General features: G+C 43.7%; 1 protein-coding gene across 1 annotated transcript; it reads left to right on the forward strand.

The window, feature by feature from the left end:
- The first annotated feature begins 1,787 nt into the window (after positions 1-1,787).
- On the forward strand, positions 1,788-12,546 carry inka2 (inka box actin regulator 2). Its single transcript, XM_061068958.1, has 2 exons — positions 1,788-1,862; positions 11,302-12,546. Exons 1-2 carry the CDS (start codon positions 1,788-1,790, stop codon positions 12,544-12,546), a joined length of 1,320 nt encoding a protein of 439 aa, XP_060924941.1.
- Positions 12,547-22,808: the final 10,262 nt, after the last annotated feature.

The raw sequence follows: 22,808 nt of genomic DNA on the forward strand, positions 1-22,808 counted from the left end.
CGATATTACAGCTTCCAGATGACAGGAGCAGGTCAGAGGTCAACAAGCTTCCTGAGGTCGTCCCTGGTCTGGCAGCGAGGAAGAAGATGAAGAGTAGGAGATTATTATGGTGCACTATGGACTGTTCATAAATTATATAAAGTATAAAGTATAAAGTATTTTCTGTCGCTGTCACCTCACAGCAAAAAAGTTCTTGATTCAAATCCCAGTTTGGACGGGGTCTCTCCCAGTGGAGTTTGCATGCTCTCCCAGTGTGTGGGTTTCCTACAGATACTCTTGCCTCCTCAATCGGTACAAAGACACAGATTGGAGTTGGGTTCATTGGAGACTTTAAATTGACTGCGAGTGTTGTTTCTAATCTGTGGCCCTGTGATTCGCTGGCGACCTGTCCAGGGTCGGGGCCCCCCCCTCACTCCCACAATGTCAGCCGGGGTTGAGTTTGATATGATACTGATGCATCCCATGCCATCAAATATAAAACTTGAGAAATATCAACATACATTTCCAAAAAAAAACATTTTAACGTTTGACAGATGGTTGTCTAATGCAGAAATTCAAAAACTTTGAAATAAATGGTTTAAATCTGCTAAATTCTGCCTTAAATCAGGAAGCAGTTGTTAAAAGAAAAAACAGACAAACATTAGAAATCTGACCAGACATTTAATGTGAACTTTTAGTGTTTGAACATATGATGTGATATGGAGACATTGTGGTTAGAACTTTGTCTTTAAATTAAATACTCACAGTAAAAAGCATCACATTTTCTTTAATGTGAGCATTTCATCGGGATCTTTTCTAAACAACAATGCCACCTTCAGTTTCCCTGATCTCTTCATTTTATGTGTTTGGAAACTTCACACACAAACCTCTCAGAAATCTTAAATCTGTTTTCGGAGTGAGGGAGAAGTAAACATCTTCCATCTTGTATATATGCGACGCTTCCTTCCGTGGCTAATAACGTTTTATATCCGGGTCACACAACAAAAGCCTGTGGCTCAGGTGTTTCCTCTGTGGCCTCAGCAGAGAAGGAAACTGTCCCCATGGCTCCTCGGGACACATCTGTCTTCATTTAGAAACATCCTCCATAAACTTCCTCCCTCGTGTTGAAGCCATTCTTCTTCAGTGTGACTTACAGAACAGAACATTTGACTTTAATTCTTTATGCTCTTTTTAAAAGCCCAAACTGTTTGATGTTTGAGTTTTAAATTCCAGCTGTGTCAGACTTTCTCTTTATACATTATGGGGAAATCTTTAGAAGCTGCGTGTGCACAAATCTGCTCCTTCCAGACAAAAAAATGATGCATCCACGTTTTCGTCCTGGTTGGAATGGGATCCGGTGTGGTCTGTCCCGAGAAGCTCTGCTCATTGGAGGAAATTGGATATGGGCAACGTAAGCGCTCGTCTTGAATGAGAAAACAGCAGAGGAACCCACACACACAGGCAGACTGACACAAGCCACTGACTCACACACACACACACACGGACCCAGTCTGTGGACGCAGCCACAACAAGGAGCACATTATCATTTTTTTTTTGGAGTAAACACGTTTTCGTCATCAGGAGCTTGTTTTTATTTATTCCAGCCTTTTGCGTCATTACGAGCCGAGCGCGCATTCCTCAGCAGGATTTGCGCATCTCCAACTGCGGGCTCGTGGTTTCTTCGCTGTTTCAGATTTGTTCTTTCTGCCCGAGAGGAAGCTTCCACACATCGGGGATGCTCGAGCTGAGCCTGGCGACGCGTTCCATCTGAAGTCCTCCTGTTTTCAACCAGGGCAGAAATCAGAGAGATGGAACAGCAGCAGCTCTCCAAGCCAGAGAGCAAAAACATGGACGCGTGTCTGAGGCGACTGAAGCAAGAAGTGGTATGTTTCTATTAAATCCACTTTTATTAATATATCAACAATATGATTAACCACTTTATTAACGTCTGTTGTTAAATGATCTGCAGATGTTTTAGGGTAAATTGGCACGCGTCAGGGCGCACGGACACAAAAATGCATTCAATCATTAAATATACATTTCACTCTCATATCAGATGAGTCGTTTTCTTTGCATTTTCCTTTTCATTAGATTCTTCCATGTTCCTGACTGTATCACAGTTGTACTCTCAGCTGGGGGGGTTTACATCGGATGTTTTAATCGCATTAATCTCCAGCTTTGGACCAGAGACATGTGCACATTCAGTATCCTCCCGCTCCTCCCCCTCCTCCTCCACACATCTGGGGCAGATGTTTTAAGCTTAATGAGCTCTTCCTCTACTAAACTGTGCTGTTTGAGTCTGGCTGTACAGCTTCCTAAAGTAGATCCACATATTGTTGAGGTTTGTTGTAGTTGATATAAATCATGTGTTGCAGTAGATGTGAGCTCTTGGCTGCCACCGGAGAGAGAGTGAAACAGCCACTCAAGAGTTTCATCACATTATTCTGCCCCAAATGAATTTGTCAGTCTCCCTCCTCTAATGTGCTCACATCTCGTTCCCCCCCGTGATAAACACATTGGTTTGATGGTGGCAATTTTAGATTCCCACTCCTCACCTCATCCCCCTCTTTGAAATGTAAAAACTAAATCTGGAGGCTGCTGCTGCACCGTGCACCCAAATCATTTGGCAGGGACACGTTGTATAGACCCATTTTCAAAGGAGCCTTTGACTGGCACAGATTTCATTTGGAACCATCTTCAAAGCAGCCACAGATTCCCTTTTCCTCCCTCTTTCTATCCATAGCCACAGAAAAAGCATCATCGCACGGCGGCGTGTTTTGCTACATAATCTGCTCTGTGACTTCTTGATTCACGGCTCCAAATTAGCCACACGTCTGTGAAGTGGCACTCGTGACGATTCCAGGGGAGCGGACGATGATGCCAGGCAGACGTGTTGCGTTGTAGCTGCCAAATCACAGTTTGGTAACATAATAGAAAAGAGTGTGGTGCCACGCCGGGGATCAGTCAGGAGGAGCAGTGAGCAGATGCCATGGTTCTAAACAGCCGAGGCCGTCTCCCCCTGCCCGGGACCATGTGGGATGCAATCTGTCGTTCAGAAAACGAAGGGTGTCTAAGCCAAGGTTGTCACTTTTCTTTGCACTGAGTCTCATCCAGTGCTCAGTGGAGATCGGGTAAACCGGCTCCATCTGCAGCACAGACATCACAAACATCTGATAACTGACTTGCAGCTGCTAGGATGAGTCGAGGGGCTCTTCAGTATCACTTGAAACTATGATTCAAAGACTAAATTGTAGTACTAAAAGGACTCAAGCCGTTGTTTTGTATATTCTGGACCATTTAGACTGATCACACAAACCTTAAACAACAGGAAATCAGATTGTAATTCATGTGTTTTAGACATTTTTGAGCATTTTCCCAATATCAATATCAAGTCTCCTTTAATTTTTATCAAACTGACCTTGTCGTGCACCATGAAGCAGCTGGAGTGCAGCTTGATTTGACTTCACTACGTTACCACGCTGCCACTGTGACGGAGATTTACACGGACGTGATGCTCGAGTCCATTTCTCAAGTAGCACGACTAAGTGCCCGAGCTGCCACTTCATTTTACTTCTTTATTATTCAGCCTGACGCTATGTTTAAGTTTTGCATTTTCTTTCAGAACAGGTTTTTTTTTTGCCTCGACCGATCAGTGGTGACAGTCAAATCAGACCAACGTCACTTTTTAGGATAATTTTCTTTAGGGTGATTTTACTGAAACCAAAGTGTCAAATCTTGTGTTGTGTTTGAGAAGTGAAAGTGTACATGATGTTTTTCTTTTATGTGTTTCAGTGTTTATAGTATTATAAAGATGCGAGTGTGGCATTCAAAGACTGCGCAAAAGTAAAATACATCTGTAAACTCACACTAGACGCCGCTAAAAACCAAATGCACCATCAGCTTTAAAAGAATAGCAGTGCTTTATGAAAGTGAGAATAGTGTGTAGGGGGTCTGAGCGGTTGGAGAGATATGTGTGTGAGTGGGGGGTGGGGGGTCTAGTGTGTGTGTGTGGTGTAGTGTTAGGTCACGCTTGAACATTTGACCCTTGACCTGACAAGATCTCCGGGCTATTTCTCCTTTCTGCTGACCACATCCGACGCAGCAGTGACACTAAAACTCAAACCTGACCGATTCGTTTTCAGGGTCAGGAATTCTGCATCGTTTTTCATCTTCCTTTAGCTGAAGACAGTTTCTCAACAGGCTGTTAGCCTCCACATTCGTTCCTTTACCATAGAAATCCTGAGGTTTGTGTGTATAATGGCCACAGTGAAATATGTCTTGGCTCATGCGTGACTCATTATTCGTACAGACGGACGGACAAAGTCTTTCCTGCCGGCTTCGTGTCGGAGGTACAAACACTGACTTGCCGCTGACTCACCTTCGCTAAATGCAGGTTTCACACCTGCTCAGCAGCGTCATTCCAGACACTGAAGCATAAATCAGAGCTTTTCATATCGTCACTGACGAAACTGATTTTACAAGCATCACCCTCTTTTATCCCTTTCACACCTGAGGCCTTTTCGTCTGTCATCGTGGAATTCAACACCAAAGACGACAGACCTGAGGTCAGCATATCTGAGAAAACACGCCGAGAAGTTAGTCAGTGAGTCAACGTGGAATTTTCTTTGGTGCTTTTATGGCACGAGATCAGAAAAAGTGTACACAACACAGAGCGGTGGTTTGACTTGAGGCTCGTTTGTTTTGTGCGTCCCTCACGTCTCCTGTTCTCCAACCTGCCCTTCCTTCCCCTCGGCTAAACTTGGCCCGACTCTCAGTGGCAGCTGTGGGGTTTCAGCGTGGGTGATGGAGCCACAAACCTCTTGCAAAGCTTCTTTTTCATTGTGGCAACGTGCACATAAGCTGTTGTATCGCGGTTCACACAATGGAAAATGAAATCACTGCCCGAGACGACACAAAGAGCAGATTTATTTTGGGATATATTGTTTCTAAACACAACAGAGTGGTTTAGTCCGTTGCCGTGACCACACATGTGGCCCCTGCTGGTTCGTTTATCCTCTGTTTGCCTTCACTGAGGTAAAATATGAGATTCATTTCTCATGGGTGCTGCTCTCACTGGGGTTTAGGTCAATATTGTGGCTTCCTAGGGTTCTTTAAATTACCTTTTGTTTCAAGGTTTCTGTTTTGTTTGAGGGTAAAAGAATCTGGAAATGTTTTACATCCAATATTGGAAAAGTTAAGTGAGTGTTGGGCCACTTTCAGGCAGTGGAACATGCTGTAAACAGAATATTTCCAAACTAGTGTAATGATCGTGTTATACAGATTCTGTTTTACTCAGTAATCACAGTAACTTTAGGTTGTGGTTGTTTTTCTGACCATCTGCATATGCAAGATCATTTTCACTCTCAATTTATCTCCACTTTGGTCTCCACCCACTCTGGTTGATAACATTGTCACATTTGGTGCCTGTAGTGACTGGAAACACATAAATAAAACTGAATAACAAAACAACGAGCTGAAAGGCAATACACTGTGGAGTAGAAAACTGAAGATTTGGATGATTTCATCATATCCAACAACCTCTCACTTTATTCAATATAGTGATGAGGATTGTGTACTTAAATAAAGCCTGAACTACAAAACCCTCTGGATTCCAAGCTGAACAGCTCAATAATAAACTTGATAAATAATTTTCACACAGCATGAGTTTGCCAATACAATGTTTTATAGCCGCACAGACACATTGACCTGTATAGACTGTATTAACTCATGCTGCACAGCAATCACACACATTGTGATTTTACAGTATCTGCAAGTATCTGCAAAAGGAACGTCACATAAGACGCTACAACTGCAGAACTGGCCGAACACTTTGCCCAAACGCAAGGTGCTGACGTCAACTGCTGCGTTATCAAGTATCAATCTGACAATTAGTGCTTTCAGAGAAGATTTACAGCAGCGAAGAACACAGACCGAGTCCCAGACTGTCTCCAAATATCGTCTGCCAAAGATGACGATATGGATCCTTATCATCCTGCGTCTCCCACAGCAGCATCGTTTACGTGATGGCGTAGATGAGCTTCAGCAGGAAACGAGCTATTAAACCACCTGCCATCTCTCAAAAGGTCATCAGGGAGTCTTTAGCCTGGCAGTAGGTCACTGACACAAATATATCACTGTATCTCTGAGATATGGTTTTAAACGGATGTAGAATGGCTGGATTCAGTGAGGTTTCTTTAGATCCAGTCCTCTGAGAGGATCCATTATACTGTTCAGTTCAACATGTCTGACAGTCAGAGTCATTAGACGCAGCCTATTGAACAATAAGTGTAAATTCTGTCTATTCTGTAATGTCTATGGTTATCGATCACTTTCTTTCCTTGACCATTATTCACACTTGTTCAGCTCTTGAACGTGACCCTGAGGACCACAGCTTCACCACACAAGCTCTTTCATCAAAGAGGCATTTCACCGCCTCGTGCACAGTAATTCATTTCTCTCAGTGGCTGCTGCACAGCTTTATTGGCCTGTTGATCACGACCCGGTGGCTGTGCACTGCGGTCTGTGGCCTGTCCAGCACTGAAGTCACAGAAACCCTCTCTGTATCCCCCGGACAGAGACCCCTGTTCCTGTCCTTGACCCACACAGCCCACCATTCACTTTTAATTAGGGGTGGAGGAGGTGGGAGGGTGGAGTTCACGTCGCTGCTCCTGCTGCTGCTGCTGGCCAGCTCCCTCTAAACAGGAAGACCTTTTGGGCCTGATAACCTTGGCCTCAGTGTTTTCTCCGCCTCTAGCAACGGGCAAACAACAACAGTGAATAACCTGCATTTCATCACCAGAATAGAGCAGCGGTTTGTTTTAGATATTTTTATTTTCCACCTAATAAGCCAGCCAATGTGCATGAGCGAGCACAACATGCACACACACACACACACACACACACACACACACACACACACACACACACACACACACACACACACACACACACACACACACACACACACACACACACACACACACACACACAGACACACTGACTTCACTGAAGCGAGGCGAGTCTGGACATGTGTGTGGACGTGTGAGAGCAGCGTATTTGCGCAGTGACTTTATTTTTCCTAGCGAATGCGAGGGAGGTGATATCAGCGTTGAGAGCCGGATCTCACCAGACAGCAGAGAAGAGACATTTATTTATTTATACTTTGTGGTATTTAATTCACTCGCATGCATATTGAACGGGCTGTGGATGCATCTTTACACAAGATGGATCTTGACACGAGGATATAAAATAAAGAATCAACAATCAACTCTTTTTTTTGCCTTTTAATTAAAATGTCCAGAACTTTTTAATAACCCTCCATTCAGCATCAGGTCGAGACCGTCGGCCATTGTGCTTTGATTTTGACGCATTCATTCTTTAATTGGCAATTATGTCTGGTTGGCTGGCGTCACCGCAACCATATGAAGAAGAAAAACTAAAGGGGGGGAGGGAGGGGGGTTGGACAGTCCCAGTATGTCTCTCTTTTATTCATTCAACAGATTTTCATTTTGCTAGCTTTGTTAGAATCATCTTTTTATAGAAAGACACGCTTGATGGATTAAATGGCCATAAACCTTGAAGGCTTTGGTTCAAGAGGAAAAGATTTAGTTTAACTTCAAAAGACTGGGTTAATGATGCAGCCTTTCCCCCGGAGCCCCAGTGTCAGCCCAGTTCTCTTATTTAATTTGATCAGACAGACATTTTTTCCTCTTTTTCTCTTGGTTAAGACCTCTCGGTGCTCGTGTCATTTCAGCGTCTCTGTCCTAATGAGGCTCTCGGCTGTTTCACACGTTAAATGAGACGTCTCAGGATGAACAGAATCTGTGTCTGAGCTGCAAACCGCTGGGTGATGTTAGTTTGAACACAGTGAGCGTGAGGCAGAGCCAGGGTTGAAAAGGTTGACGTATCTGGGCCACAAAGTTCAGCCCTGAAATGGCAGCGCCTGGAGTCAGTCGGCAGGGTAAAGGTGCAATAATGGGATTTAGTTTACTACTGTTCCTCTGTTCCCCCAGGAGGCAATATGAATTATTAACGTCGTCTTAGAATAGAAATGCTAGTAAACAACTCAGTGTGTTTTAAATAACCTGTGGGAGGAGCTTGCGTTAAGCGCTAAATCAGGGCGTTTTTTTGGTTAGCATGTGCAAACAGGTACGGGCTCAGGCTGCATGAAAAGGGTCTGTTTGGGGGGATATTATTACAAAAACGAATTTAATACTTAAATGGTGCAGATTTCAGCAGCGGCTCAGAGTGCGGTAAATCCCTCAGATGATCCCGAAGCCTCTGTGTGTGAGGACGTGTCGATAACACACAAGTCATCCCAGCTTCAGACTTGTTGACCTTTGATGTGCAGCAAAGAAAACCATAATTATGCCCTTTTTTTCCCCGGCCTCTCTCTCCCAGGGTGCAGACAATTACAGCTAATGAAGTCAGCCATATTTGGAAGGCACCACGACAAGAGACAACCTGATTGTGCTAATTACACGTACCTTCTCCGGCTAATTTGGAGAGCCACCGGGAAGCTCTTTTGTTCCGAGCATGTGCACTGATAGGTTTATTATCTAATCTCAGAGGCTATTGACGCCCCCCCACCCTGCACCTACTCAGCTTTATGTTACTGATGAGCCAAGTGTTTTAACCCTGAGGTTTACTGTTGATGGTGCAGCGTATTGGAAAAGTGTCACGGTTCTGCACAGGCCAAGTTAAATAGCCTGCGAGTGAAAAAAAAGAAGATTAGCCGTGAGCCATTTAAATGATGAATTAAGCAATTTATCAAAGCAGAAAGTCAAACGTTCTCCCACACAAGCCTCTTTGATTTAATGTTTTCTGCTTTTCTGTTTCTTATCATTCACCTCCGCCAACGAGGTGAATGAGCCAATAATTTAGTCTGTTGGTTTGATGGAAGGCTGTTGTATGGGTTTGGAAAGAAAGAAACCTTTAATTTTAATTCAGATCTGGATTGGGCTGCAGATTTTTTTTCCACTTTCCATTTAACATTTTCGTTGATTTCTTAGAAAATATTTAAGGATCTTGATAAAAAAAATATATTAGACATGTTTATGGGACTGATAGTTATAGGTTTGTTCAATCTGGTACAGATCCAAATGAAAATCCAGATCTAGTGAATTTAAATGTAATGTCATGAGGGGACTGGGGCCTAAACTTAGTGAAGGTATATGTGCTTTACTCACTTTTAGTTTAAGCGTGTTCAAAAAAGAAGTTTTTAGACATCACAATGGGCTGTGAACAATTGTAATTAAAAATATCGTATAGCCTCCTAAGATACAAATATAAATCAATAAAGATTTAAACTCTTAGACATAGAAAAATAATATTATAAAAGTTATTGGTTTTTTTTAGACCCAAACTAAGACTAGGAAATTATGCTCATGGTTCAGAAGATTCAACATTTTACCAAAAGAGTCTGTACATTGAACAACAGTCACAGGTTGGACAAAGATATTTGATTTCTTTGAAAATGGTAAACATTTGCCTTTTTTTATGCAGCTCAAGGATTTACCTTTCTATAACATTTGTTTATTTTCCCAGAAAGCACTTGTTCTCTAACAACCCTACCTTCTCTCACGGTGCTTATGGGACTCTTTGTTTGCGATGCTATCCTGCCAGTTGTCAGACTGAGCTACTTTTCCCACCCGGGGGGGGGGGCAACACAATCACTGCTCCCCCAAGATTAAGTATCACAGCCTGGTGATACACCTATCTCTCCAGCCCCTCATGTGTTCTTATGGTGTCATCCATAATTGAATCCATCAACAGTTTTCTCTCCGACATCTAAACATATGGCGAGGGATCCCCCCCACCTCCTCCCTTCCTCCCTCCCTCCCTCCCTCCGTCCCTGCTCATCCGGCTGACTCTCACCAGCCCTCTCACTATCTCCCCTCTCATTGTTCAGTCTCGTTCCGCCTGAGTAAACTGCGCCCCCCCCTCCCCTTCCACCTTCCTGCCGCCATTTGGGGATTATGGTCTAGACGGGCCACGCTGATTGGCTGTCACACCCAGCGGTGTCTCCCGATTGGAGAGGGATACATATAGGGGCAGGCAGACTGCTCGGTTTGAAAGGTGAGAGATGGTGACAGGCCCTTAGAGGTGCACACTAGCAACAACAGAGAGACACACAGGGACATCTATACCACTGCTTCATAGAAGGTAAGGTGTGGTGGTTTTATTTAGAGTAATTTCATATTTCTTGGTTTTCAGTTTTTTTTCCCCCAGGAAGTTTATTTTTATTAAAATTGTTGTTTCTTCTCACAGTTGCTTATATTTGCATTAATATATTTATATATATATATTATTTGTGTATAGTTGACAGTTGCTGTGGTGTGAATGTTCTGGCTTGTTCTGATTTATATGGAAAAGACATTGTAATCCTATACTCTAGATGAGCTTTACAAGTTTCTCTCACAACCTGACACTGTTCTTCGCTCGTCTTTCTCCAGTTTCTTATGAAAAGGGAAAAAAGGGGGTACGCCTCTTGTCAGGTTTATTCTTTATTAATTTTTTTTACCATAAAAAATGTGCACGTTTTTGAATGTTAGAGGATAAACCTGTTGTATTAAGAGCACAGAGTCAAAGTCTGGGTCACGGTGTGCAGGGATTCAGGCCTGCGAGTTGTAGGTCAGGATGTTGCCTCTGGGCTTTCTGTCTGCCTTCAGGAGGAGACGGTTAGTCAGGTCACATGACGCGGGCTCTTGAACAGATGAGAGCGGAAAGAGAGGAGGCAGAGGAGGAGGAAGATAAAAGAGTGTGTGATTACTGCTGCACAGAGGAAAGTACGAGTGACGACAAAAAGCTCGGAGGAGAAAGCAAATTTCCAGTGAATTCAAGTGGAAGGATAGGAAAAAACACTTGAAAGAGAAAGAGTGGGGAGAGAAGAAGCGACCCGATCGTCTGTTTTACAGCTGCCACGGGTCGGATCCTGTCTCATGCGCTGGCCATATGGGACCCTGGCCTGTCATCCAAAACTAGGTCACATGACCCATAATTAAAACACAAGGTGCAGCATGAAAAACACGAGGGGGGACGAAAGACAAAAAACATTTATGTAATCTACTGTGACTTCTACTCATTTACACATTTTGAATGCTTCTAATAATGTCAGCTAATGGTGCGTAATTAGAATCTGCGCGGGTGCCAAGATAAACGATGAATAAGAGTGGGGATAAATCTTTGATGGATGAGATGTCTGCTGCAGGAGTCAAATGATTTAACTGATGAGCTCTACAAGCTCCTTTATCGTTAAGCTCAAGTTCACATTTGCTGATTTCTATCCCTCATCTCATCATTGTTCTCTCTGTCTCCCCGCAGCTGTCCATGAAAGAAGCCGGTGATGGCCTCCACGCTCAGATGAATTCCATGATGGGAGCCCTCCAGGAACTCAAGCTCCTCCAGGTTCAGACAGCTCTCGACAACCTCGACATCTCAGGTCGGGCTATCAACCGAGGGATGCCACATCCAGCTCCATCAGCTGCTCCTAACGCATCAGCTGCAGCAACTCCAGCTTCAGAAACGGATAACGTGTCCTGCTTTAGCCAGAGCCTGCCAGTAGAGCCCAGCCCAAGTCCAATGTCAAGTCCAAGGATGTCTCTGGAGAGCAGAAACACCTTCAGCAGGGCTGGCCCAAGCAGAAGCAGCATGGGAACCTCATCTTCTTCCGTATCCAGTCTGCAGAGTGAGGGTGAGAGAAACTTAATAACAGCAAGAAATGAGAATGACCTTGAGTCAGTACCCAAACGTTGGTCAGGATACATGGCCCCCCAAGTGGACTTCTACGGACCAACGGTGGGAAACCCCCCACCAGAGCCCTACCCTCAACCACAGGCTCAGGCTCATGCTCAGGCCAAGGCTCAGAGAGTGGATCTGCCTGGCATCCTGTACAGCCTCTCCAGGGAGGGCCCTTCACTAGACAGCGACTACTCCCGGGACAGCACAGATGATCCCAGCGACTGGACCTCCTCGCTCATGAGCCGCAGCCGCAACCGTCAACCGCTAGTGCTGGGAGACAACGTCTTCGCCGACCTAGTGGGTAACTGGTTGGACCTGCCCGAGATGGAGAGGGAGGAGGTGGAAGAAGAGGAGAGGAGGAAGAGGAGAGAGGAGAGGACAGCAGATGGTGAAGCAGACAGACCGGACACCCCAGCTCATCCTCTCCGCCTCAGCCGCTCGCAGGAGATCTGCAGGAAGTTCTCGCTCACCACGAACATCTTCAAGAAGTTCCTGCGCAGCGTTCGGCCCGACAGGGACAAGCTGCTCAAGGAGAGGCCGGGCTGGATGGCTCCCGAGCAGCCAGAGGACGACCTCTTCAAAAGACCCAAAAAAGTGGTTCCTAAGAATTCCAAAGGCAGCTTCTACCTGCCGTTCTGGGCGAACGGACAGCAGGGCAAAGGCCGGGCCTGTCCACTTCAAGCAGAAGCAGAGAGGAACCAACAACATCACTTCCCCCACTTTTGCCAACAGCCATTTGCAGGGATTTATTTAGACAGGAGACAGCCAGAGACTGGTCTGGACAAAATGCAGCCCTTGTTTGACTACAACACAGCTGTGTGGGTCTGAGAGTCTCAGGCCAACTCAGCGCCAATGAGGCCAGACCGAGTGAGTGACAGGTGCTGGGGAGAATTGGCTGAGCGGGTGCGGAATGAATGAATGACTGAACAGACAACTGCGAATCTTGGATACAGTTATCTTCCAAAATTGAACCGTTGAACTTCACGTCCGCAACATGACTCTTCTGCGACTGAGAGATTATCAGGGCAACACTTTGTCTGACAATCCTCAAAACCTCAACCTTGTTTGCTGTGTATGTGTGAGCATGTGAGTGTGAGCTGGAGCGCGACTGAAACAGAGAGAAAGACTTTTATGCAAGTTTTGTATTATTCAATGTTTTTCATGTGTGTGTGCATGAATGACTGGTTCTTAAAAGACGGTACGCGGAGAAGACATCTTTCTCAGAATGTCGCCTCAATACAGTTCTTTATAAAAGACGTCCACAGACTTTCACTCCTAAGCTACAGGACACATGCCCATATCTCACTTCTTTGCATCTATGAATAGAAACGCCAACTGTTATATTGCATGGTTACTGTTTTTATAGTTGATGCTACAAACAGCTGTTACTGAACGCACTGCCACTGAACACACTCCCTTTTGTTTCCAAACCTCGGAAACTCAGGTTAAACTCATCCCGTCGGTCTCGCTCACTTTGCTCAGGGATTGAATGCAACACAGGAGGAAGCTCTGGAACACTGCCACATTTATATGGGGTTTATACACAGTGTAGATGAGTCTTCCTTCATTTCATTTAACCCAGTAAGAAAAAAACAGCAACACAGTGCATGCCTCGTCCTAAGATTGATCATTCAACTTGGAGAGTTTGTGATCAGCAGAGTTGTGCTCGCTGTCATTTTTAGAAACGTTTATTCTCGCCGCAGTGGAGGCGCAGCACATTGTGCGTTAACTGTCAGTCCACTTGGTTTTGTTACGCAGAGAGAGGGGGGGTGAAGATGTCACAGCCAACCACGAGTACCGACTGACAGCCATCTGGTACAAGGACATTATGTAAAGCTTGTTCCGCCAAACGCGGGAAGAAGACGCAGAACAGTTACAGTTAATCCCGAAGCTCTGCAGATGAACTGAACTACAGTGATTGTGTTACAGACTGTAGATACAAAGGTGAAGACAGTTCAGGGCTGGAACAGTGATGAGACGGTTGAGACTGGAGGTTAAGATCCACTGTCTCCTTCTAAATAAATGTACAGAACATTGTACATATTTGCCATCAAGCATCCGGCAGCAATAACAGACACTTTTACGGAAATAACTGATCGCATGATTTTCATTATTCTGCACAGATAAATGTGTGTTACAGTTACATTACAGTTGTTACATGACACATGAACAAAGCCAACACACTTGTACTCAAACCACAGACTGACGAGTTCATCTCTAACCTACAATTTATATTCTGTTGTATCATAATAATCTGTTTCAGTGCTTCTTTCATTTCGAGCAGTTTCATAACAGTTAAAAACAAACTTCCTCCATGAGTTCATATAAAATTCAGGATTCCCTCAGGTTTACAGATGACACTGCCCGCTCTCACTCTGAAACGCTTGTTTTTATTGAGGACCACTGTTATGCAAGGACAATCCGATACCACATTATATTGTAATTTAAAACAGAGAGTCCAATTCACTCAAGTTTCAAATGTGATGCTGGACCAATCAACTTAGTCTGAGGGGATTAGGCTTTGGGTCTTTCTAGTGTCTTGGCCAGTCAATCCATATGGTGTTGTCTAAGTATTCAGGTCAATACATACAACATATTCAGAGGGTCCAACACACACACACACACACACACACACACACACACAGTTTCTGCTGGGTCAGTTGTGCCATGAGACACAGTCTGAGATAACTTATTACACGGTATGTGTATGTAAACAAGACATTTATTTCTTCCTATTTACGTGTGTTTTACAGCACTGTTGTTGATATCTTTTTCATCAGGGTTCTGCGAACCTTCGGTAGTGATTCTGTGTCATGTGCACTGTAAAACTGACTCTTTGTTAATTAAATGTGTTTTCAGAAAGAAATGTCACTGTTTGTCTTGTGTTAATGTTTTTTTATATGTGAAACAACTTGTAAGTTGTTCTGTTGTGAAACTGAACCTTCACATCAGGCATCTGGAAAATGGAATCCAGATAAAAAAAAACAGGCTGGGCAACATGTTCATTTGGACATGGTTTTAAACCATTGAAAAAACATATAAATTGTTGCTTCCTTACTAAATCCATATTATCTCAGCCACACATTGGTGGTAGTTCCAGGTTTCTAGGTCTTTTTGTAACCCTACAGCAACACCTACAAAAACACACCCACATATACCCATCTTAATCAAGATCCATGAATTACTTCCTATGAAAATTACACAACAATGCTTATATTATAATCCTAGAGCAACTGATAGAAAGAGATCCCTGGATATCCTGTTTGCCTGCAGCTGCTCCAAAAATGAACGATTTCCTTCTTGGCCAATGTCCCACCCTTCCACCAAGTTTCATGGAAAAGCCGCTCAGTAGTTTACGTAATGTTAGTTTGTGTAATCCTGCATAATCCAGAAAAACACACCAACAAACAAAAACAGACAGCGGCCAAAACAACACTTCTTTGGCAGAGGTAATAAAAAAATAATCTTGATATGCACAATTACGCAAATTCACATGTCAGTTTAATGTCCAATGCACAAACCAAATCATTTTTTGGGTTAAAATCAATTAAAAAGTTAGTTAATATTTCTTCAACCTTTTAGTTGATTTGTAGTTTAGCACAAAAACTAAATAATTTCCAGACAGAAAGGAAACATAACAGACGCTGGCTTCCAGCTTTTGCTTTCAGCTCGGAGCTCTTAGTGTGATTTGTCTGCATCCTCACAACTGCAAAGTGCTGCTGAAGAACTGACGGGTTCGCTGAGGGCAAAGCAGGCGACTCCCCCCCCCCGTCTGCGTGTGCATAAACTGTGCACTGAATTGATTCTAAATCTGGAGCACAACCTCCATCAGCGTCTTCAATAAATAAACAAAAGCAGCCTGAACTCTGCAGCTCAGCACGACCGCTTCATGAGGCTCAATCCCTGAGATGCTTGTTATGAGACACACATCAGACCACATCCGTCAGTTCATCTTTCTGTCTCCGAGCACTTTGTCCAAGTAAAGCAAGTAATACCTTCAGCAGAGGACCACACGCTCTGTGGTGCACAAGTTATTATAAAATCAAATTCTGTGGCTCCTATTAAGCTGAAACTATTCATCCAATTGTTTCAAACAACAACAGTCAACATCTATTTTAAAAATAAATCAGTTGTTTAAGTTGTTTTTTCTAGAACAATTAGCCCATATGTTGTATCCACTATAATGAAAGCACATTTCATTTCACACAGAGTAATCAAATAATCAATCAGTCATGAAAAAACTATTCCATGATCCGACTTATCTAAAGTAAAGAATTACTGTTTTTTTATGTTGAAACAAAGTGTTGATTTGGAAGACGATGTCAGAGGGTCAGGAGATGGAATTTTGATAACTCAGCCCAAAATAAAACATTTTATTTTAAAACTTGATCATAGTCTGAACCACATGAAAGTTCACAACAGTTGATGTGCTGCCAAATGTGTTTTCATCAATAATCTTGTATTATTACTTTATGTAACACGGAACACACAGGTCAGTGAGCATCTGAGATTTAAAAAAAGGGTGAGCTAAGAATAATCAGTGTGTGCACGTATGTGTGTGTGGCTGTGTGTGTGTGTGTGTGTGTGTGTGTGTGTGTGTGTGTGTGTGTGTGTGTGTGTGTGTAGTTGTACTTGTACTTGTATCTTTGTCAGGACCAGTTGGAGTAATAAACCTTAGGCAGTGAAGACATTTTGGAAAAGTGCTCATTCTGGCCCTGTACCTCACAACTTAAACAGTTGTTAGAGAGTTGAGACACGATTTTAATAAGAAAGTTAAGATTTGTTCCAGTGAGGGTTAGTCATTACATTATAATAGTAATGTTATGACTAACCCTCATTATAGTCCTCACAAAGAGAGAAGTGTGAGCATGAGTGTGCATGGGTAAGGGGGGGGAGACAGAGAGAGAGGGAGAGCGAGAGCAATGACAGCTGCAGCTGTAGTCCCCGTTCTTCTTCCTCAGTTTCCCCTGGGATCCCAGCAGCGGACGCTGACTGTCTGACCACCATCACCACCACCTCCTCCCTCTCCCCCCCGCCTCCCTCCCTCCCTCCCCTCCTCTCCAGGCCCGGCTAGTCAGCTGTCGCTCTCTCACAGCCTCACAACACCACTCCCTCCCCGAATCTGGGGCACGCAAAGCCCGAGTGCAGCACAGTTCAAACAACTTTAAAAGTCAGAGTTGTAGCAGGCCTGAACACAGAGACCGGGCCCGTTTACCATTCATCAGTCGACTGTGACTTATTGACCGGACACAGTGAAGAGGGTAATGTGATGATCATTTATAAAAGGGATCATTTTATGAGTGAGTGGAGGCGCAGAGGGAACAAGGAGGTCTATGAAGTTCATGAGGAAGCATTTATGCGTGTGCATGTCTGTTTCTGTGACCCCTCTGGATTCCGCTGTGGGATGATTTCCTGCACAGCGCTCGTCTTTCAATAAGTCCTCAGCTGCAGCCACACGGCTCTACCTTGGACCTCAGGAATGCGCTCGCGTTTCACTTTTTATAATCGTCGGCATCTAAAATTCCGGAGTCGTCAGTCAGCGTGGCTTTGAGCGAGGAGTTCCCACAAGAAACACGAGACGTCTTCACATGCACACACAAGCTAAAGCTAGCCAAACCAGGGGGTCATTTGCACTAGCACATACACCCCCCCCACTTTTGGAAAGGGAAGGCTGCGTCTTGAAGCCACAGAGCCGAACCAGATTTGGCAGAGAGACAAATGCAAGAGTTTAAATCCAGGGCGAATTATTGTAGATTTAACATCTGGCAGCTTTGCAGAGCAACGCTTATCGTACAGGATAAGTCTCACACTCCCTTGTTCCGCTAATGCATGCAAAGTGGAACTTCACTGGCACAAAACCACGCTGCATTAAACAGGCTTGTAATGAGGTGAAAGGGGCAAAGCATCACACACAAAATGCTTCAGAAAGGTTCAGTGCTCACTATGTTTTTCTTCTTTTACTTATTTAAGAGAGTTAACTGAATATGTTTCTTCTTTTGACTGTTGCTCAAACGAAACAAAAATACTTGAGTTGTGCTAAAGTATTACATGCTTGTTTCACAATGTTTGAACATTCATGACAATGAATTGAACTAGGCGGCCTGGTGGTGCAGTGGTTTGCATTGTCTCCCGTGGCAGAAGGTTCGGCAGTGGGGGGGGGCTCTCTGGCACGGATTCCCAATACCTGCGTGGATGTGGTATTCCAGCTTCATGCAGATTGGTGTTGGGTTAATTGGAGAATCTAAATTGTATGTGTGAATGTAAAAGGTTGTTAGCTCTCTCCACGACCCACAAAATGACAGATGGATTCAAAATAATTGTTAGTTACTCTACAAACTAACTTTCATCATCATTTTGTTGTCAAGTTTTTTGACTTTTCTTTCAACCACTGACACAGAAACAGAATTTAGAAAAACTACAACACTATCACATCATCAGCTGAAAGACAGTTAGGATAATACTGAATTATTAGCTTAATGTGCACAGGTTTCTTTTCTTCTTTGCAGTTTTAGCTCATGCATTAAATAGGCAGTGCTGCCATTTAATTGTTCATGTTGATTTACTGAATGTTCACTAGTGTTCTCCACCAGAGGGGAAGTGTCACTGGACTTGGATCTCATGTTAAAACACATATTTCACCCTAACTACACCTTTTCATTTTCTCATCGTCCTCATATTTCTTTTCTTTTTCTGGTGCGACTGCAACATGAAGCTCCTGCAGACCACCCTCCTCTGAAGCCATGATGGATGTCTTTACGCGCTGTGACAGTCGAACCTAACACACAGGAATGTTTCCACACTTTGATCCCCGTCCTGCCCGCCAGTCTTTTGCGAATCTGAGGAATTCAACGTGTATTTGTACAAATGCAGTGTGATGTTGCTCCAGAGTCTCTGACTCCACCACAGAGAGAGAGCCGAGCTGCTGCTCTGTTGTTTCAGGGCTGTTGGCTCTGACTCCTGCTGTGCTCGGCACATAATCTTAATGGGGGGTCAAATCCGAAACAGTGATGGTTTGATCCTGGTGAATGTACAGTCGATTTTTATTCTGCTGTGGAAACCACTGGTCTATAAGCTCTTTGACTTGATAAGCGGTACATTTTTTGGGGCTGATAAAGAACCGATATAAAAGAGTAAAAAGTTCCAATACTTATATATCGGCTGATTTATATAATAAAAAAAATCTGGCAACTTGACCGATGAAGGAAGTAGTAAACAGAACACAGATTTTTTTCTTAATCATTACAATTTCACTATTTGTTGCTTTTCTTCCATTTTTATGATAGTAAATCAAACATCTTTGGGTTTTGCTCTGTTGACAAAACATAATAAGTCATTTGAAGAAATCACCTCTGAGCGGAATTCAAAGAGAAACTGCAGCACAAGTTACACTATTTTATAAATGTCAAGGAAATAAATCTGAAAATGATGTTCAGCTGGAGCCCTATCAACCAGTTAATCTCACATTAGTCACACAAGCAATGTGGAAGGAGACAGCAATTAATTTGTTTCTGTTTAAAGAGGCCAGTCGTCTCCCTCACTGACAACATCCCAACATGTCATTAAATGTTGTTTCACATCCCGGAGCCTGCAGAGCTGCAGCGTGAAGCCTGTAATTCCTTCAAGAGATTGTTCATCATCATTAAACAGGAGCTGGTTTCCTTGTCTCTGTCAGTCAGAGACTCCTCCTCCTCCTCCTCCTCCTCCTCCCTGACCGACGCACAGTGACCTGCGCTAATGGCTCGGCCGCCATCGTTTATACTTCACCACCCCCTCTGCAACAAAAGCATCAATTTGCACGAAGCCCCTCCAATCCCCTCCAATTCTCCTAAACCCTTCAAACAGTAAATAATTGAGACTTGTACTCAGCTGCTCTTATCTCTGCAAGGTGTTGCTCTCATGAAGGAGCTGCTTGCACTTGCTCTCTTTTAAACACCAGTCGATGGGCTACACAAAACACCCACCCACGCACACACACACACACAGCACATGCACACACACAACACACGCATACACACATGCATGTACACACATTAAGTAGAGATCCCTACTCCCTCCACCCTTTGCTTTTAATTTCTCCCTCTCCGTTCATTCCAGCACACACACACACACACACAAACACACACACACACACACACACACAAACGCACACGCCGCCCCAGGGGGTCCGCCTCCTCCCTACTTTCATTAAACCATAAACTGAGGGCCAATCAGGGCGCGGCGTCATCATTAATCCCGATTAAAATACAAATCTCCAGTTCTGACTCACACCCAGTGACAGTTATTTAATGCTGCATCCTGTTACTCAACATATTTCATCCTCTACGGCCATTTTGCTTGTCTGTTACTGGGGCATGTTAATAAAATAAAATAAAAAATTCACCCGTGGTTTTTCAACGTCTGTTCTCATGAAGCCACTCTAAAGTTGATCTTCGCTGAAACGGCCTCTTGAAAATGGACTAAGCAGACTGCCCTCACTGTCTCCACACATTTTCCTCCATGTCCGTCTCATTGCCAGAAGAGATTTATCAGAGGAGGAATGTATAGTGTGGGAGTGAGAGACTCCACTGAATGTATTTCCAGGCTGAAGCAAAAGCACAGCTCAAGACAGAGGAGGCAGCGTCTCCTCGGCTGTATCAATTACAACATCTGCCGAATGAATTCTTTATCGGGTTATAAGGTTGGCGTTCACTCTTCTCAATATACATATTTGATAATGGATAATGGATGGACAGAGAGATAGATATTCTTCAGCCGAGCGCTTCCTCACAACAAATGGACAGAGAGTTGTGTCTGATATACAGCTCCAGGTCATGATCCTTTTGCTTTGCAGCTGAAAATGCATTAACTTAAAGGTCTTTGTAGAATTTCCTGTACGATTAAGTACGAATTCAAAATGCTTTAAGATACTGCTCATATATCACAGAATCAGGATAAAACCTGAGTGATATAATAATACTTCAGTCACTGGGGCCATTTTGCAGCAAAACTATCTTTTGTACTTTCACTTATTAAAGGATCTGAGCACTATCTCAACCAATATAGTCAGTAAATTAATCGTCTGCCTTCTCTAATGTTGCATGGTTAAATAGTGACTTCAAAAAGCAGGTCCTTATCAGAATATCTTCAGCTTTTGTTCCTTTAATCCCACCTGAACTCTCGCCTTTCCTGTAACAAATTTCATGAACATATAGTTTTGGGTGATGCCTGCGCAGATCAAGGCTATAGGCTACCAGCAGAAACTTTATTTCAGTTCTTGAAATGGAATTAAGATAATAAAGGATGCTGCCTCATGCATATGATCTAAAACACTTGATGAATATTAAGTGCGTCAAGACAGCATGAAAATGGGACAGTGTCTCCTGAGGCAAATATTACAGGAAAAATGAACAAAGTGAAAGACAACAGTGATGCTGTGAAACCTTGAAGTTAATTATAAATACCAGCCTCGAATATGAAGCTTTACAGTGTGACCAACTCAACATCAGCCCACAATTCAGCCTGTGCACAAATATATTAGTATTCATGCTTCACCAGTGTTTAAATCAACAGCATGACAGCATAAATACTTACTGCGACATGAAAAACAACCAAAAGATAAATCAACTCAGCCGGTGCAGAGAAGTAGCCCAAAGTTAAAATAGAATATCATCATACAAGCAAAGTAAAAGAAAACATCAAGGCAGTGAAAATCGTGACCAGTGTTTCCCTTCCTTCCATTGTTAAAGAAAACACATGCTCACAGTAAAGAGGAGATGACTGAGGGCTGAGCTGAGGCCTAAAATATGCACTGAATCTTGCAAATAGAATAGAATAGAATATTGCATTATAAAATTAGGTCACGTTGTTGACGCTTGGTACAACTGGACACACTTTAAATTGTAACTTATAATGCAGAATAGTTACAGATGAACTTAATCTATATCCGACGGAGTTGAACCATCATGGCCTTGTTCCCCCCCCCCCCATTCCTCCTTACCCTGCTCGCTGCCTCGAGGGACTGACTCAACAATCATGGCCCCAATTCCCTCTGGTATAACAATTTGCAGCTTATTCTCTGTAGATGAGTGGCCCAAAAATAAATCCAACCAAAAGTCCTGCTCATCATGCAAACTGGAGCATCGGCTCTGCATCAGTGAATCTGCTCGGAGAGAGGGACGAGGAACGGAGAGCGAGGGATGAAGAGCTTCTTGACGGATTACTCTGTGATCCTTGGAATCAAAACAGTGAACAATCGTGGATAGTGTGCGTGGAAACACAACAGGTGAGATACAGAAAGCACAGCATACATTTTCCTCTTGCAGGAGGTCAGAGTCTGAATGAGCTGTGCTTCTTTATATCACATATCACATATTTAGTCTCTCCTCAAGTCATCTGCCTGATTAAGCAGTTTCCCAGTGACCCTGATCCTCTCCTTTTTCTTTCTCAGTGTCCTCCCTTCCTCCCTGAGCCAAATGCACTGTTAATAATTCATAGAGGTGGGAGAAGGTGAGCGTGATTTGAAAGCACCCTGAAACAAAATATTCTTCTCCTCTTTTGCTTTATTATTCACCTTTTCCCTGATTTGAAACCCTGCTGCTGACCTATACTCCCTCGCCTCAGTTCCTTCACCACCCATCATTTACTTTCTCCTCCTTCCCCTTTATCTCCACATCCTCCAATTTCCTCCCACAGTCCCTCCCTCCCTCCTGCCATACTTCTCCTCTCTGATTGTCCTCTCCATCTTTGCTTCCCTTTCTCCTCGGTTCTGCATCCCTGTGCCAGACCCATTGTGCCTGGCAACACAACCGCCGCGAGTCAAAGCAAAAAGCACAAAATGTCTCCGCTGCAGTCTGATGAGAACTGATAGTCACAGCTTAAAGGTCACGAGTAGCCTGCTGCGGAACTCACATCTCTTCCTCCACACTCCACAGTGAGTGGAGCATGAAGCAGAGCATCGACCCTCTGCTGCAAAGTGAAGTGAGAGCTTTGCCGTGTCAAGTTCTGGATCTATTACATCCTCCAAGTATTTTCATGCAAATGATGATGCACTAAATTAGAACAGCCAAGTGGGAACTGAGTTTGATAAAAAACCTCTTTTATATTCCCAAAGA

Source organism: Limanda limanda, chromosome 4 (assembly GCF_963576545.1).
Source record: "Limanda limanda chromosome 4, fLimLim1.1, whole genome shotgun sequence".
NCBI lineage: Eukaryota > Metazoa > Chordata > Actinopteri > Pleuronectiformes > Pleuronectidae > Limanda > Limanda limanda.

What these genes read in the sequence shown, in the direction of transcription:
- inka2 (XM_061068958.1), top strand. Translation starts at nt 1,788, where the DNA reads ATGGAACAGCAGCAGCTCTCCAAGCCAGAGAGCAAAAACATGGACGCG. An exon ending in GGCGACTGAAGCAAGAAGTG is followed by an intron (nt 1,863 to 11,301) that starts GTATGTTTCTAT and finishes GTCTCCCCGCAG; the next exon opens with CTGTCCATGAAAGAAGCCGG.